At 47.2% G+C, this 18,488-nt stretch overlaps 1 protein-coding gene across 3 annotated transcripts in view; it reads left to right on the plus strand.

Moving 5' to 3' along the window:
- The window catches only part of DNPEP (aspartyl aminopeptidase), a 479,746-nt gene that overhangs the window by 324,963 nt on the left and 136,295 nt on the right, over positions 1 to 18,488 (plus strand). For all 3 annotated transcript variants that reach the window (XR_014980105.1, XM_085650112.1, XM_085650111.1), the window contains exon 13: positions 10,104 to 10,205. Coding sequence is in view for 2 of the 3 variants with exons in the window: in XM_085650112.1 (XP_085506238.1) it covers positions 10,104 to 10,205 (102 nt within the window). In the remaining variant the exon portion in view is untranslated. The remainder of the gene's footprint in view (positions 1 to 10,103; positions 10,206 to 18,488) is intronic.

An 18,488-nucleotide genomic window follows, 5' to 3' on the forward strand; every position in this document is an offset into this window, starting at 1 on the left:
AAGGCTCCGTCGTTCAGGGCAACGTCTCAGGCTGTGTCAACTTGCATAAGATTGTTCGCCCATTTGGGTCTTCAGCTCAATGTGTCCAAGTCGGAACTGATACCCTCCAGGTCACGGAAGTTCCTTGGGGCAAATCTGGACACGAGACGATGCACGGCTCGTCCGTCAGAGGAGCGTCAGGGCAAACTGGCCGCTTCCGCTCGTCAAATGTTGCACAAGAGACATGTATCGGTTCGACAGTACAAGTCCTTGCTCGGATCAATCTCATCCTGCATACCTTTGATACCGCATTGCAGGCTTCATATGCGCCCTCTACAGGAGGAGTTAGACAAACAGTGGCGTCAGGCAGAAGGATCGTTCAACGACAAAGTATGGATAACGCCTGCCATGCGCACAGCCTGCGAATGGTGGCTGGTGAAGCAGAACATCGCAGGAGGATTAACGTTCCGAATCCCTCCTTCTCCTATGGTGGTGACCACGGACGCTTCCCTAGAAGGGTGGGGAGCAGTCCTCCAGGAGCTTCAGGTCAGCGGTCACTGGAGTCCAGCAGACAGACGGCACCACATCAATCTTTTGGAGCTGAGGGCCATTCACTTAGCCTTGCTGGCGTTCCTTCCCAGACTTCAGAACCGTGCAGTGCTGGTCCGGACAGACAACACTACGGCCATGCACTATATCAACAAACAAGGGGGAACGAGATCGCGGACGCTGTCCAAAGAAGCTCAGGTGATCTGGGAATTTGCGATCTCTCACGGGGTCACTCTGCGAGCCGAGCACCTAGCGGGGTGTCTCAACATCACAGCGGATGCTCTAAGACGCCAGACGAAGGGGACACACGAGTGGGAGCTGGATCAGGCCACGCTGGAGGCAGTGTTCAAGAAATGGGGTACTCCGACCATAGACCTCTTTGCGACCCCGGAGAACGCCAAGTGCCGGTTTTACGCAAGCAAGGTTCCCCAGCGAGGGTCTCTGGGGAATGCCCTTTCGATTGCTTGGTTCGGCGCATTTTGTTACGCCTTTCCTCTGATTCCCCTCATTCCTCGAGTTCTCAGGAAGGTCAGGGCAGAACCATGCAAGATGATCCTCATTGCTCCAGCATGGGCGCGGCAGTTCTGGTACTCGGAACTCCTACTTCTCTCCCAGGATCGCCCGATTCGCTTGCCACTGATTCCATCTCTGTTATCGAGAAATCAGGGGCAAGTCCTCCATCCGGATCCGGAGTCACTTCACTTGTCAGCGTGGCTCCTGAACACAGAGAATTCCGCCATCTGAATCTGTCTAAGGAATGCAGGGATGTTCTATCTCAGGCGCGGGCACCAAGCACTAATAAGACCTACAGGGCAAAATGGAAGAGATTTTGCCTTTGGTGCCAGAGGAATAAGCTCCATCCTTACAAATCCCTGCCACATCAGATTTTGCCCTATATCCTGTCTCTGGCTAAATCAGGTCTGGCGCACTCTTCGATCAAGGTACATCTGGCTGCCATATCCCGCTTTCGACGGAAGACATCGGGGCCATCTCTATGGTCTGCAAGGATTGTTAAGCAGTTCCTTAAGGGGTTATTTCGGATGTATCCTCCGGTCCGGCCACCTCCGCCTATCTGGCAGCTTAACCTGGTACTGGCTCAACTGATGAAAGCGCCCTTTGAGCCGATTCACAAAGCGGATTTGAAGTTCCTATCTTGGAAACTAGCCCTTCTCCTGGCATTGACTTCGGCTAGGAGAGTTAGTGAACTCCAGGCTCTCTCTATAGTGGAGCCTTTTCTACAGTTCAAGAGGGATGTCATGATTTTGAGAACCAACCCAAAATTTATCCCGAAGGTGCCTTCGGAGTTTCATTTGAATGAACCCTTAATTTTGAACTCCTTTTTTCCGCGTCCTTCCACTCAAGCGGAACGAACATTGCATTCTTTGGATGTCCAAAGATGCCTGAAATTCTATCTGGAGCGCACACGCTCTTTCAGAAAGTCTACTCAACTATTTATCGCCTACAGTGCACCACGGAAGGGGTTACCGCTCGCCAAGAGTGGCATTTCCCGCTGGATCTCCAGTGCAATTCAGTACTGTCATCAGGCTGCGGGCAAACCTTTGGATAAAAGGGCCCGAGCGCATTCTACGAGAGCGATGGCGTCTTCAGTGGCTCTCTTCGCTGGAGTGGCGATTAAGGACATTTGCAGGGCAGCAACGTGGAGCAGTGTACACACCTTCACGAAGCACTACTGCCTGGAATCGGTGGGACGAGCTGACGCTGCTGTTGGTCAAGCAGTCCTCCGGAATCTTTTTCAATGAGAGGTGAGCTTTCCCTACAATCCCTCCATCCTGGTAAGCACATTTGGTTTCAGTAATGGTTGTTTTATCATGTACACTGAGATGATTTTGTAAAGCCATGTATTTACCGAAATGTGCTTGTCGTGATCTACTGCTTGCTATTCTGATACAAAGCATGAGAATCTATGAAAGTTCCAATACTGGGGTAAGAAAACAAGTTACTTACCTGTAACTTTGGTTCCCCAGTATTGGTAACTTTCATAGATTCTCATGCGCCCACCCACCTCCCCTGGGAAAGCTCTGCCGGTTTACTAAGGTAGTGGCTGTTGGCACAACGGCTACGAAAATCTGAGGCTCTGAGCTCTCTCAGGAAGGTTCCAGAGGGTGAGGCTGTGCTGATTGGCCCTGGCAAAAGTTTGGGCTCTTTTACACAAAGAGGGTGATATACTACAAAATGAGATGAGGCCTAGGCCTATTTTTCTCTTTTGTTTCTATGGTTATACATATGTATATATATATATATTTTTGTTACCGAGGCTCCCATTCCGACGACGGGGAATGATACAAAGCATGAGAATCTATGAAAGTTACCAATACTGGGGAACCAAAGTTACAGGTAAGTAACTTGTTTTCTTATGCCTTGGGTGCGGTAGATCTTTGTTAGATAAGGGGGCAAACTGGTGAAGATCCTAGAGGGCTAATCGGAGGCGAATGAGGACAAAAAAGAAATGTTTTCATAGGATAAAATGGAAAGTGCAGATTCATCGTGATGTGAGCAAAAGAAATACATTTTAACAAACCCAAGCATTGAATTAAAGAGCATCATACAGCCGTATCACCTAGGCATAATCCTACGACATGAATATTGATCCAGCCCCCTCTAGGCTAACGTCATCCGGAGATGCAAGAACAAACTAGTTGCAAAACAATAGTGAACTATTGTGAATGAATGCGATCCTGTGCGTAGGCAGAAGAACCTTGAAAGAAATGTAACATAGTGAGCAACGGCTGGAGAGTCTTCGAGAACAGCGTCATTCGGAAATAAACAAACATGACTTGATTTACTGCAAGAAGCAGAAATGATAAGAAATGAATTTGACATGATGTGACATCCATTTTGAACAAGATGCGTCGAGGCCAAGCAGAGGACTATTTAGTATAAGCCAAGAAAATGCACTTTAAGAGGTCATAGCAAAATCATTTCAAAGGCCAGAGCCTCATATAAGTGTACATACGTACATTTGAGTGTAGATTTCTATTCTGCACATTGTTAATAATGCACAATTAATATTGAACGCACACAAACTTCCACAGCTGGATCTGAAGCAGGCCTACCTCCAGCTTTCAGAGTACTCTCAGTTGTATTTAGGGTACGTTTTCTGGACAATCCCTATTTGCTGAGCTTGGTAGACCTTTCCTTTGTCACCAACTGCTATCATTACTGACAGAGAAGAAATCTCTTTTCAAATTCTGCTTTTCCTGCGGACAGAAAAAGCTGTATACCGTTGATCCACTTGAGCAGAGCGTTTATTGCCTTCATCCAGCGCATAAGGCTCCGTACTGTAACATTTTTAAGACTTTGCGTCTCAGACCCTGAAGCAAAGGGGGAGAACGTTGGCACTCTATGCTTCAGAAAGAAAGAAGTACCCTCTGCCGACTGGGATGCCCCCTTATCTGGTACCTTTTCCATGAAAAGTGTTTTACTTTCATGAAGACAGCTCAAAAAAGAGACCTGTACAATTTCTAGAATTAGACTTACAATCTAAAGTCCCTGGAGCCACCTCTTCACAGGAACAAAAACGGAGTTTCCTCTGTAAAACCCTCTCGCAAAGACTAACTCCGACCTGTAAAAAAAAAAACAGCGGCAACATCCAGTTCTCATCATGTCCTATCTTAACTTCCGTCCACAGGATTGAAGAAAAAACCATAGTCGACGAGCATGAGAAGATCATCATTGGCGACAGCAGCACCATCAATATAACTCCCACGGCGTTCTTCTTTCCGCTGTTGAGGTAACAGATGACACCTCCGATGGCGACACCACCAACGATGACAAACCCAGAAATAGTGCCAACAACACATGCTATGATGGATTTTCCTGCGCACGCTACCTTCTCACCCTTGAAGGTGATTTCAAGCTTACCTACCCAGATTTTGGACTCTGAATTGGAGGAAGACCTCTGCGACCAAGACTCCTTGAAAGCCGCCTACAGTCTGACTCAACGAGATGTGCGTTACCTCCCAGAGTTTGAGGACAAAGCTCTAGATGAAAAGGACAATTATCAAGATTGAGTATCAACCCAGACCTTCATAGTTGACAATCATCCTCTCTGTCATGGGCCTTCTTATGGTAAACAACCAGCGGCCATGCAGGTGCCCATTACATATTTTTTTCAGTGTTGCAACAAATTATGGCACTTGTCAACGGTTACTTCCTCTGCACCCTAAAGGGTAACCTGCACCTGTCCCATCCTTACTACCTACTGCACCTATTCTACCCTCGCCCCCACCTCCACCACCTGTGGCTTATCCTCCGCCCCCACCTGCCATTGACACTCCTCCCAGAGTTGCCAAAGAGCCACTAGTCCCACTGACTCCTACAGATATGGATATGTGTATTTAGACTTGGAGGAAGAAGTTGAACTTCAACAGGGAAGGGACAGAGATGATCCTGAATGCGGTGACTACATCTTACCCAAGGAAAGCGATAATTGCTCACCCAAGCAGATTGCCTGTTTTATGCACTACTGGAGAGAGCTGCTAAAAAGTTCAATCTTCCAAAGGTTTCAGCGGAGCAGCAATCCTTTCGTTGATACTAAATGGCGGCCATGCAGATTCACACGGGCCAGATCCATCTCAAGACCTAAAACCGATGAAGAGGCCAGCTAAAGTCCAAATGGTGATTCCACGTCTAGAGAAAAAGAACAGGGCCCCGGATTCGGTTCACGCCTGCCTTATGGGTCCCCCGAAGCCACACCCTGTTGTAACACCAGCGGCCCAGTGAATATCACAGAACCCTATGACGCCATCATTAGCCCCTCCAGACAGAGGCGGCTGCCCACTTGATAATTTGGACCGGAGAGTTAGTTCAATGGTGGAAACGCCAATCAAAGCTGCCAATGCTTTAGCAATGCCGGGTCGTTATGATCGTTGGCTGCGGCATGACATCTCACCACTATTGGACCTCATTCCAGAGGACCAGAAGGAAGCTGCAAGAGCAGCGCTTTTAAGATGGCCGGGATGGCTTTCCTTCCAGAGATCCAAGCAAACATCCTTGATATGCTCTTCAGCTTTGTCACCCTGTTTGGGGAAACATGTGGATGAAGCCCTAAGAGACATTAGAACAGATACAGCAAAATCCTGAGGAGCTCTACAGTATAGACGTCCCAACTCTGCCCCTTTTTATGGCTCACGTAGATCTTAGGCCATCGGGGGAGCCTTCAATCAGTATAGGGAGACAAGGCAGACCATATTACCCCCCCCCACACACACACACACACACACACACACACACAGACAATAAACCGGATAGGAACAGGGATACACTACAAACCGCATTTAAGGGTGAGGGTATGTTAGATCATCCGATGGAAGAGGAGCCCCTTTTAGACGATCTCCAGTGACCACTAAAAAAGAGTTTGACTTCCCTTAGCTGCCCTCCTACCATCCCAGTCTCAGCAGGTGGGGGAAGAATTTCCCGTTTTGGCCCCTCATCGGAGTCCATTACATCGGACAGAAGGGTGTGGCAGATTGTACACTCAAGACATGCATAGGAGTTTGTACAGAAACCACCTGTCTTGTCCTTCCGAGAAAGCACCTAATCTTCACCTGAGGAATCTGCAAAAAAGAATTTTCCTCCCCCTGAAGGGAGCGATAGAGACTGTCCCGAAATCACTGAGAAACCAGAGATTTTGCTCCAGTTCGGTTTTGATAAATCTGAAAACTAGACCACAATGGAGGCTGATTATAGACCTCCGAGATCTGAACAAGTTCCTGAAAAAAATAGTCTTTTCGCATTTTTACGCTTTAAGAAGCCCTCCTGATTGTCCAGGAAGGAAGACTACTAATGTATCCGGATCTTCAAGATACATATTTCTATACCCCTATACATCGGAAGCACAGGGAATAACTGCTTTTCAGTGGCAGGGCGGCACTACTAATTCAAGGCGCTTCCCGTTGACTTCCAATCAGCCGCTCTGATATTTACCAAATGCTTCGCTCCACTTGCTGCTTTCTTAGACAACAGAGTCACCAAGTGTATCCGTACTTGGACTACTGGCCGTCAAGGTTCATTTAAAGGAAGAGGCAAAAACATTTACAACTGCATGCATCAGTCTATTTCACAGGTTGGAACTGACACTAAAGATTGATAAACCTTTAGGAACCAAACCGAAACTTCAGTTTCTAGGAAAGATACTAGAAATGCAGCTGGGAAAGGCTTTTCCCCCAAGGGATAGAGCAAGGAAGCTCCCAGTCATGGCAAAGGACTTCTCCGTCATGGTAAGGCAGTGCAAGTCTCTGCTGGGCCTGGTGTCATCCTGCAAAGGCCTGATACCCTTTTTGCAGGCTCCAAATAAGACCCATCCAACATGAAAGGCTCATGGAACAACACAGTCCAAGTTACAAGACGACTGAAGCAGGTGCTGCTATGGTGGAGATTTCCTATAAATCTCAATAAAGGCCTCTCTTTCCATCCTCGGTTGAACGGAGTGGAGCTCACAATGCATGCGTTCGTGAGCAGCTGGGGCGCTCACTTGCAAGTGCTGTTGACCAGGGGTCCCTGGTTAGACACTGAAAGTGCTCTGATCTCCTGGAGCTTCGGGCCTATGATGGGGCCTACAGCCGTTCCTCCCAAGACTTGCAGGTCAAACCGTACTCTTCAGGTTGGAGAATACAACGTAAATTTTTTATATTGCCAACCACGGAGGAACAAGGTCTCGATTGCTCTCGGAAGAGGTGCTGCCGTGGAGCTCTTGGTGGCACATGTGCACATTTAAGTTGTCTCCATTTGCAGTGAGCCCAGCACTGATAGTAAGCCTCCGGGTTTTTGGGGAAGCAACTTGAGCCCTGCGGTGATGGCTCGTGAAGGGACCATATTGCATGCAGGAAGCCCTTCTGCCTCCTGTTGGCAATGGTGCTGGGTGCTACTAATGCTTCTTCGCTTGGTTAAGGCAGTTATCTTAATGCACTGGGGATCAGAGGCCTGTGGTCCTGTAATTTGCAGACATTGCATTTCAATCTGTTCGAGCTTCAGTAGATCCGCCTGGCCCTCTGGGCATTCTTTCCTTCCCTCCATGGTCAGACGGTTCAGGTCCAGATGGATAACATGACCACAGTGTGGTACGCCTGCTAGTAGGGTGACATGGTTCTCACGCCCTCTCTACCGGCATTGTGGCTGTGGCCTTGGGATTTGGCTCAGTGTCTGATTAGTTGTGACCCACATAGTCCGCTCCTTGAATATGACGGGATACGATCTCAGTGGCTATCATCTTGCCGACCACGAGTGGCGTCTTCACCCAGAGGTGATTCAGTCCAGCTTCACACTGGGGCAGCTCTGCAGTTCTCATTGCAGGGAGCCCTAGGAGACGCTTTCCATCTGAGGGGGAACTTCCATCTCTACTACGCGTTTCCTCCCATTTCTGAATCCTCGGATTCTGAAGAACTAAGTGCAGAGTATGAGGTAGTCAGATCTGCTCAAAGGTGTCTCAGGTGAAGTTTCCTTCCACACAATTTCTTTGTTCCTATTTGGTATTGCATCCTCATGCCTTTAGTGCCTTATGCAGAATGTTGTGTGCCATTTCCACACACTCTGCTATGACATTTTAGATGTCTCCAAGCCGTTAACAATCCCATCACTTAAAAGTTGAGTATTGCGAGCTTTAGTGATGAATGCAGGAAGGAGAGTGTTTTGTAGAGAGCACAGCTACTCCAATCAGTGTCTTGGCACCAAGAGCTGCAGAGCGTGACAAACTAAACCTTCATACCAGCAGTGAAGAATGAGTGTTTTGTAGAATGCAGGTGCTGACAGGAGAGGGTATACTAACACACAGTACTTCCACTAGAAGTATGAGGGCTTGCAACCCAAGGAGTTCTCCAAGGATAGGTTTGTCATGCTAAAGATTGGGTTGCGGTTCTAAAATGGTTGATATAGGTCGAGTTTAATATCCGTGGCAGTCTAAGGGCCTGATTAGGGCGGGTTGGTTAATTCCCAATCCATGTGTAAACCCCTGCTTACGCAGGGGTCGGAATTACGAGTTTGAAGGTATTTAACGCATCCAATAATTATCTGATGTGTTAAATAACTCAAAATTTGTTACATTTCAGCTTATCAAACCTTCCAAAACGGGGGGAAAAGCATACAGTATTTACGGTATCATTCAGATTCTGGTGCGTTAAACACGCATAATTAGTCACTAGATGGGAAACTGATGGTGGTTGGGTTCTAAACCTAGAGGGAAAGGGGTCTGGCGGGCTCCTGAGAAGACATGTATGTGTGTGGCTGGGTGGTGGAATAACTGGCTGGGTAATGAAAGAAGAACAGAGGTTGGGTTCTGGGGTGGCAGTATATTTGGGTAGCTGGTCAGTGCAGAATGTTTTGGTGGGGGGGTCAGTGGAGTATGTTTGGGTGGGTGGTCAGTGGAGTATATTTGGGTGGGTGGTCTGGGCAGTATATTTGAGTGGTTGCTCAGTGCAGTATGTTTGGGTGGTTTCTGAGTGCAACATGTTTGGATGGTTGCTCAGTGCAGCATGTTTGGGTGGTTTCTCAGTATATTATGTTTGGGTGGTTGGTCAGTGCAGTATGTTTGGATGGTTAGTCAGTGCAGTGTGTTTGGGTGGTTGGTCGGTGCAGTATGTTTTTATGTTTTTTTAGTTTGTTTTGATGGTTGGTCAGAGCAGTATAGTTGGTTGGTTGCTCAGAGCAGTATGTTTGGGTGGTTTCTCAGTGCAACATGTTTGGATGGTTGCTCAGTGCAGCATGTTTGGGTGGTTTCTCAGTGCAACATGTTTGGATGGTTGCTCAGTGCAGCATGTTTGGGCGGTTTCTCAGTGCATTATTTTTGGGTGGTTGGTCAGTGCAGTATGTTTGGGTGGTTGGCCAGTGCAGTGTGTTTGGATGGTTGCTCAGTGCAACATGTTTGGATGGTTGCTCAGTGCAACATGGTTGGATGGTTGTTCAGTGCAGCATGTTTGGGTGGTTTCTCAGTGCATTATGTTTGGGTGGTTTCTCAGTGCATTATGTTTGGGTGGTTGGTCATGTCAGTATGTTTGGGTGGTTGCCCAGTGCAGTGTGTTTGGATGGTTGCTCAGTGCAACATGTTTGGATGGTTGCTCAGTGCAGTATGTTTGGGTGGTTGGTCAGTGCAGTATGTTTGGGTGGTTGGTCAGTGCAGTGTGTTTGGGTGGTTGGCCAGTGCAGTGTGTTTGGGTGGTTGGTCGGTGCAGTATGTTTTGGTGGTTGGTCACTGCTAAAGCTATCGATGTTTCTGAACTGAGGGAGGTGCATAAGTAGTTGACTGGTTGTGGTAGAGGTACAGATATCCAGCCACTGTGACAGCACTGAGTGGGCCATGAATACTGTGAATATAATATAGATGGGAACAGGACAGTGTGTGAGGTATCGATGGTGGTTGTTATACTCTTGGTGGTATAGAGGAAAGGGGTTGGGTGCAAGAAGTTTTTATTCGCGTGAGTGGGGTGGTCACAGTGGATATCTACAATGATGATGGCCACTTAAGTTATGAGGGTGGCGGTGCTCTGGTAACTGGGCACTGATGTGGGTTTAGCGTTGGTTCTTTTATCTTAATTACTCGTGTTCTCCCTCCTTGTTTCCTGTAGGGCCCAGTAATTAAAGTGAACAGTAACCAGCGTTATGCCTCCACTGCCATCACCGAAGCCATCTTGCGGGAGATCGCCAGCCGCCTGGATGTCCCTTTGCAGGTAAAGTTGCTTCTTCTGTGTGTTGTCCTCTTCTCTAACTCTTTTATCCTGCTCTCTCTCGCTCTCTCCTTCCCAACGTGTTAGGAAGTTGATTGGCTAGTTAGGATGCCCCTGCACCACCTGATCAGTTTAAAACCGTTTGCATGCCTCGGGCCCTTTGTTTTGTGTCCGGGGAAGCAGCATTCGTAACTTCTTGTTTTTCTATGAATGGATTCATCTGATATCGCTGAGAAGCAATCTGTTTCTTGGGCGGTGCTGTCTCCACTTCCTTCAGTAGTGTACTTTTTTTCACCCCATCCAAGTTGAAATAGTGCTTCCAGGGTGTGCATCTGTCTGAGATCTCTGCCTGGAGCACCCTGGGGTTGAACAGGGTCCCTTAGCTAAATACCCCAGTGAGGCTGTGGCACCTGAGCCGGGTCCTCCATATTGGAGATTGATACTGTCGCAGTACGGATTCTGGGTGCCAGATCATGCCGACCAGGGATTGGAATCAAAGATACCATCATCATCACGCCTAACCCTCATTTGTTAAAAACCTAGATTAAAGGGTTAGAATGTGGGGTTCAAGGGCACCGTTGGCTCTTCCTTTGGATGCAGAACTTGCGTTGGGAGAGTCCCGTTCCTTTTCTGAAAAGGAAGGAAGCAAGGAGTCTAGGGAGGAGGAGGGTCGATAAAGGGCTTTCGGTGGTGGGATTGGTACAGATTGCTTCAGCTCCGCATTGCAGACCAGCAGATCTGGTTTTAGAAGGTTCAGTCTTAGAGGCTCTAACCCAGCCTTCAGTGCACGTGAGTAAGTAGGGATAATTGTCTTTGCTGAAGAGTTTGAGTACAGTTTTCGCTTTTCCTCTAGAACAATTATTATTTGTTTCTGAAAGGAGGTCGAATCATTCACCTATTTTGCATTTGTCCTTGATAATTTGGACTTCGTTATCAATACGGGTACCTTTTTCTCATCCTCCTCTTACTTTAGATCTTGTGTTTTAAGCTAAGGTGCATCTGCCTAGTCCAAGCCCAAAGCACTGTTAATGCAGCTACCTGGTTTCCTTTGCTGTCCACTGTACCTCCTTGTAACATACAATGAATGAATGAATGAATGACCAGGGATTTATAAAGTGCAACAGATGCTCTGTAGAGGGTCTCGGCGCTGTGACTATAGGGAAAGGAATTAAACCCGGATCAAAAAGCCAAGACTTCAAGGTTTCTTAATCCCAATTCAGACACTTCAAGACGCGGCTCAAGAGAAAGCTTGTTCCAGGCAGTGGGTGCCAGAAAAGAGAAAGATCCACCGCCTTTCATTGAATGTTCAATCCTTGGTACCACCGCCAAGTCCATCTGAGAGGAGTGAAGCTCTCTTATGGGAGAGTAACACTACCCTAGATTTGAGATCTTGCGGGCCTCTATGATGTAAGGCTGTATGAGTCAAGACGAGTGCCTTAAACAGGATCGGCTTCTTGACTGCAAGTCAATGTAGAGAATGTAAATAAGGAGCTGCAGAAGTTTTAAGAGGGAGCTTAAGAAGTCATGCAGCTGCATTTTGAACTACCGGGAGCCTTTTGGCCAGCTAGCCTGGCAGGCTCAGATAGAGAGCATTAGCACAATACAACCCAGACGTGATTAAGGCCTGAACCACCGTTTCCTAGCATGTAAGGGAATAAAATAAAAACATGTTTACAGTGTGCGGAGAAGCCAAAAGAATGTGGCCACCAATGCCACAACTGGAGGCTGAAAGGAAAGCTGGTTGTCGAGCGTAAGCCCCAAATCCTTTAACACTTGTGAGGCTAAAGGAATAGCATACTCAGGCCAGCACTTGGAGCACTCCAAAGGAGAAGTCAGGCTAAAAAAGAGGACCTCCGTCTTGTCTGCATTACACTTGAGTTCATTCTGCTGCATCCAATAGAAAACTGCGCCTAGACCTGATTTAATAAGGCTTAAATGCATCTCTCTACCTTTATTGAAGGAGAAAAGCAGCTGTTTCATCAGCAGACGAGACAATTTTCGCTCCAAAGGATTCTACAAGCTGTGCCAATGGGGTCAATTAGATATTGAAAATTGTAGGGGTCAAGGCAGAGCCCTGTGGCAACCCCACTGCTAGAGCCTTCGTACCTGACGATAAAGGAGATGTCTTGCCTCTTGGCCTCTATTAGCTCAAAAGGATTTCACGCAACTCCATGCCAAGCGATCTAAACCAATGCCCTGTAGGTGGTGAAGGAGCAGAAAGTGTGATACCGTATCAAATGCTGCCGAAAGATCTAATAATAGCAACACAACATTGTCACCCGCATCTTGAGTACCATTGATGTGCCCTGTCACCTCCAAAAGGGAAGTTTTGGTGCTCAAATTCTGCCGAAACCCAGCCCGCGTAACATGAAGGAGATCATTTGTTTCCAAAAAATAGGAGAGGCGAAAATTGACAAATTTCACCGAAACCTTCGATAGGGCAGGTAGTAAAGAAATAGGCCTATTGTTTGCCACAGTGCTAGAATCAGTAGAAGGTTTTTTCTAAAGAGGCAATATTTTTGCGTGCTTCAGGAAGAACAGCCATTGAAAGTGAATCATTAAGAAGCTTATTCAACACGGGTTAAACCCATCCACCCCCGCCTTGACCAGCAGATCTATGGGGCATGCTGAGTCTAACATTTTTCACATCCAAAAGAACCCTTGGTGACCTTTTCCCTCTTGAAGAAAAAGCTGGAACGTATTCTGATACTCCTGGTGCAGAAAGGTCATGACAGCGGGTACTCGCCACAGTATATTTTCATACAGAGGAAGTAGGGTTGAAGGGCAGTGCTATCTTTAGATTTGCTAACTCTGTGAAATGAGTCTCCACGCATCTTTTTCTCTGCTTGTTATCATCCAGCCATCGACTTATTAAAGGGAGGCTTCTCTGCTGGGTCCGTCCATTGCTTGTGGTGCAGCCACCTTCTGATCCCCACACAGCAAAGTGTTGATGGAACATTTTCTGGCTCAGCCTGTGATGGTGATTGCAGCTATCGGTAAAGCCAAGATAGAAAAAAACGTATCTGAATTTGTGTTTTGCCCTTTGCAGGTTAAGGCATCATCCATAATGGCTGCCTCCGGTGTCCAAAATTTAGACCACTCAGAGGAATTTGCAGACTCGCTTCCACACAAGAATATCAGTTCTGATTTAGCAAAGGCGAATACGCAGTCTTGTAACAAGTTTAAGTTAGCACAGATCTCGTTGAAACAAAGGTTGAAGGGGGGCGGAGCCGGAGGCCTCCAGGATGGCTGCAGTTTTCGGAAGCTCCTGAACTGGCTCACTGTGCCTGCCTGCAGGGCTGGTCCAGCGTTACCTGGAGCTGCCCAGCGGTCCAGCTCAAGTTGGGAGGCAGTGGGGACTCGGTGGGTTGTATTTGGTACTCTGACCCAGTTGGTTTACACAAGCCTGGTGGAAGTCTAGAGACTGCATAAAGCAATTCATCCCTCCCATTTGAACTACAGAGGAGGTGTTCACTGCACATGAAGAACAGAAAATGGCAGTGGAAGCTGTATTGCTCCATGTCAGGGCATTAGAGAGTGACCCTGAGCGCCGGTAATTGCAGCAAAGTTGGATGTCGGGGTGGTCTTTGGACTTTAAATGCTGCAGATCAACTCATGTGTGGCATTCGCCTGAAGGTGCCCCGAGTTGAACAGGGAGACCACAGGAGTCTTCAGTTACCCCTGGTGGGCACAAAGCAGTCCAGACCAATGTGTGCCAACCGGACTGACAATGCGCTTTTTTATGCCCTGCACAGGGCTCTGGTTACAAAGCATGAATGACTCGAAGGAAGGAACACTAGATAGCAACTTACACTAGTGAATGCCTAAAGGGTCTGCTCACCTTTAACTGGGACAACCTCTAGACATCTATAGCCATGTCAACCATGGGGACATTTTACAGTCCCACAAAACAGGTTTGACTCCCAGGGCTCCCTAGAGGATGCTAGTCTGATGGGAGAGAGAGAGGGCCACTGCACTCCATTAACAAACTACGAACTGGACTTGCTGAAAAAACAGACTCCATTGCAAATGCGGTAGAAGGGAAACTGGAAGACCTTTCTGAGGTGTGGAATATGGAGCAGTGCACAATGAGGACACTGAAAGATTTTGAGTCCTTCACAGCAGTATTGGAGGGACACCTCAAGCTCAAAGGAAGAATCGAACAGTTGGATAACCTGCTGAGAGGATCCCATCTCAGAGTCCTGGGAGATCTCGGAGCTGTTGAATGTGGGTGGTGATCAATCAATGTAGCACAGCGAATGGTAAGATCTTCTTTCTTCCTTCCTTCAAGAACACAAGACTCTACCTCAGAGTTGGGGGGGCAGTGAAACTCGCCTAGAGATATTCTGAGGGGAAAAGGGTTATCCTGAGAGCAGCTGTCAGTAAGAAAGTGGTGCCTCTTGGAGCACAGGCTCCTGCCCTTCCAGATCTGCCACCAGAGACACTGACAACCAAACGAGCCCTGCTAAATATCAGGAGCAACCTGGTGGTGAAGAAGTGGAAACGTTAATAAGCTTCCCAGCGCGCCGAAGGTGACATACAAGGCAAAGCAGTTTGTGTTTGAGTCTTTCTTGGACAATGTATCCGAGGAATCTGGACAACGAAGAGTTACCTTAGAACTCTGTGCTTGGGCTGTTGATCTCTGCGGCTCAGGGCACGGGCCTACAACAAGATGAGCTGGGGCTACTCCAGCGGATGGAGGAGACGGAGAGCGGTGCCTTTGGAGACTCTAAGCCGTCTAACATTATCTGTTCCTGTGTCTCTGTTATTTCCTCCTTTCAGGAGCTAGTATAGCCCACTGTGATTACACATGGAGATCGTAGCTGATGAAGGGTTCAACGTTGAAATGAGTTTGATTTCGTTAACGTGTTATGATAAAAGTACTTATAAAGGGCACTTACACCACAACATTTTTTGACGCTCCGGTCTAAGGAATTCTGCAGTTATGTCATTCATTCAATCATAGGCCTGGCAAAATAACTAGGTTTTTAATAGTTTCCTAAATTGGAAATAAGATGTCGCAGATCTGATGTTCAGGGGGAGAGAGTTCCAGAATTGAGGGGCCAGAACAGCAAATTTTAATCCCCCTAATTTCTTGAGTTTGAAAGCAGGGGTAGCCAAGAGGGAAAGGTGAAAAGACCTGAGACCCTGAGTGGGAACATATCTCTGAACCCGAGTAGATACGAATTCTGGGCAATTGCCATCGAGAGCTTTGAAGGTGAGACATCCCATCTTGAATGCGTTGCCTTCAGCTACAGGGATCCAATGTAACTTCTTCATTATGGGGGTCGCATGATGCCATCTTGAATGACGATAGATTAATCTTGCAGCCTGGTTCTGCACCAGTTGCAGTCTTTTTAAAAAGATATGCCGGTCGGCCAAAGTAGAGTGAGTTGGCATAGTCTATATGAGAGATGACTAAGGCTAACACAGCCTGAGTAACAGCTGCAGGAGTGAGAAGTCTGCTGATCTTCCGGAGTTGAAATAAACAGGTAGAGACCACCGTTCCATTCTGGGATTTCATGGATAGATCACAATTTTGTGACATCCTTCTGTATTTATAGGTGCTCGAGCTGCACGTCTTCCCCATACCAGGTTATCAAGGAGTATGTCATGGATTTACTATTGACTGACTGTCAAACTTTCTATTCGCCATCAGCGGATGTTCATGACTTATGTTGTAACGATTAATTAATTAATTTTTTATTTAAGAAGTTTTATATAGCGCTGGCCTGACCCGAGTGTATCGGAGCGCTTTACATCAGATACAGTGCATAGAATCACATAATACAATAATAGTGTAGGTCGTTGGCGGCGAGTTCTGATTCAAAGCCTTGCAGACATAGAGTCGAAGCGGTGAGAGGTGTCTGCTTCCGCGCTCCGACTGAACCCATCGATTCCCTAGGGAACGGTCGAGAAACAGGACTTTGAGCTGACTTTTGAATTTGACAAAAGAGGGAATAGTTCTGATGTGAGGGAATAGAGTTCCAGATTTTGGGTTTGTTCCCGGCGAAGGATCGGGCCGCAGTTTTTTGTTTTCGTGTTTTCAGCGGGATGAGTAGAAGACAGTTCGAACTTCTGAGGCTCCTGGTCTGACCGGCTTTTTTGAGTTTGGCCGCCAAATATTCAGGTTTGCCGGTGTGCAAGGCTTTGTGTGTGAGGCAGGCTGTTCTGAAGCTAGCCCGCATTTCGACTGGGAGCCACTTAAGTTCTCTGAGTGCCGGAGAAATGTGATCAAATTTCTTGATTCCGGTGTCCATTCTGGTTGCTGCGTTGAGCGTTGTTTTGAGGGGAGCAAGATGTGATTTTGCTATTCCTGAGAGGACTGCATCCCCAGAGTCTAGTCTAGACAGGACCAACGCTTGGGTGGCCTGTTTGAGATCAAGGGGCGATTAAATATTTAGACTCCTTGGACAGTGTACCCTGAATGGAGGGTTCTCTTCAGCCGTGATCAGCTTTTAAGATTTTCAAAGTCAGGAAGATATCAGAAGGAAAGCAACATGTTTTCATACAAAAATTCTGATTTTGATCTAAGCAAATATTCCATGGCCTCTGCAGAATCTTTCAAAAGGTAAAGCTGACTGGCACCTCAATTATGTTCTTGGAGCATGCATCCAGTCAGTCAAAGATACTTTATTCAGCAGCCAAGAGCCATAATAGTAAACATATTAAAAAGAAAACACAATTCATGAAAGACATCAATACATAAAAACTTGAGTCCCAAAAGAAACGCCTATTAAAAACAGTAAAAGGAGATCTATCTTTACTATTTCATCAATCATGTAAACATCTACAAATGGTACAACAATATAAAGTGCAACGGTGCTAAATATAAAACCAGAGGCTACGAAGAATATCTCATAAAATGCGCATTGGGTAAGAGAACAGACCTGCTCCAGCGGCGGCAATTTTTTCCTGTGTCTAATGGTCGCTGTTAAAAAACTTGCACCACCCATGGAAACCATGGGGGAGGATAGCATTTGACGATAGGTTAAGGCCGGCCTAACTTGGACAAATTGGCAGTCTCTATGCAGTGGTAAAATAGGTTTTCTGCAAGGGGAATCGTAATAGGCTCAGAAGAACATAAAATGTAGTGTATCCTGCTCCGAAAAATTATCACAGGGGCAGGGTCTAAGCGAAGCCGGTTTGGAATAGCCTTGGGGAAATGCCAGGGGACCAGGTTCAAACAGAATCAGGTCAAAACAAAGCGGTGATGTGCTTTGTTAACGTAAGATAGAGATAGGGCTGCATCTGTGGGCCCAGGCTCAATATGGCAAATCTTCTCAGACGGTTTGGTTAATTCCACATCTTCCCTAAGGCTCTGCTGCTTATCCAGAAACTGCTTCTTAAGATCTCTAATAGCAGACTTACCCAAAACCCCTGGGCTCGGGAACAAATCGGGGCGGCCGAGCCATCTGGTCTGTTCCATTATGTATTTCAGCCAGAGAAGAGATAGTGCCCCTTCCAATGCAATGCAGTCCGTAATTAAAAGTTGATTTAGATTTGGGATCGGGCTTGCCCAAACTCTAAGCCAGCGCAGCAGTGGGGGGACCGCAATCTGGTCTGATATATAGCCCCCTCCCAGCTCTTCATGTAAATTAAAAACAGGCGTAGCAGTGGGGACCGCAAGAAGTTTTCACCTAAAATTGTTCTCCGCTACCTGAATACTCTTCACGTCCTTATATCCCCAAATGTCACTCCCATGCGTGGCCATCGGGATACATTTTGCATTATAGACTTTTAGGAGGTGCGGGAAGCGATCTTCCCTCCAGAGTGGGGGTCAGAACCGGTGGGGGCCAGTTGCTGAGTACAGAAAGTGGTCTGGAGAAGCTCACAAAGGCGGCATGCCTTTGAAGCTTCCCCTGCCCATCCTGGGGGAAGAGACCTAGCACCTCCAGGATGTGCATTGTTGCAGGCCCACGAGAGTGGATGGCTCTCTACCCAGGGGTCCAGCAACATGTCTGCTGGGTGGCAGCCTAGGCAGCCTCTCAGTCAGGAATCTGATTGTTGGTTAGGTTCAGGGGGCATCTCTAAGATGCCCTCTGTCGTGCTTCTTACATTAAATCCCACAAATCAGTGTGGGTTTAATGTGCTGAGAAGTTTAATACCAAACTTCTCAGTCTTCAGTGTTGCCATCCTGGTGCTGTGGAGTTCGTGTTGACGACCTCCCAGCACCATATACTCTTAATGGCAGCACTGCACTTACAGTGCCCAGGAATGCACCTGGGTACTATAGGGGCACAGGGCTCATGCACCTGTACCCTCACCACTGGCAGGGTGCACCCA

This window comes from Triturus cristatus, chromosome 3_2 (genome assembly GCF_964204655.1).
Source record: "Triturus cristatus chromosome 3_2, aTriCri1.1, whole genome shotgun sequence".
In the NCBI taxonomy this organism is placed as follows: Eukaryota; Metazoa; Chordata; class Amphibia; order Caudata; family Salamandridae; genus Triturus; species Triturus cristatus.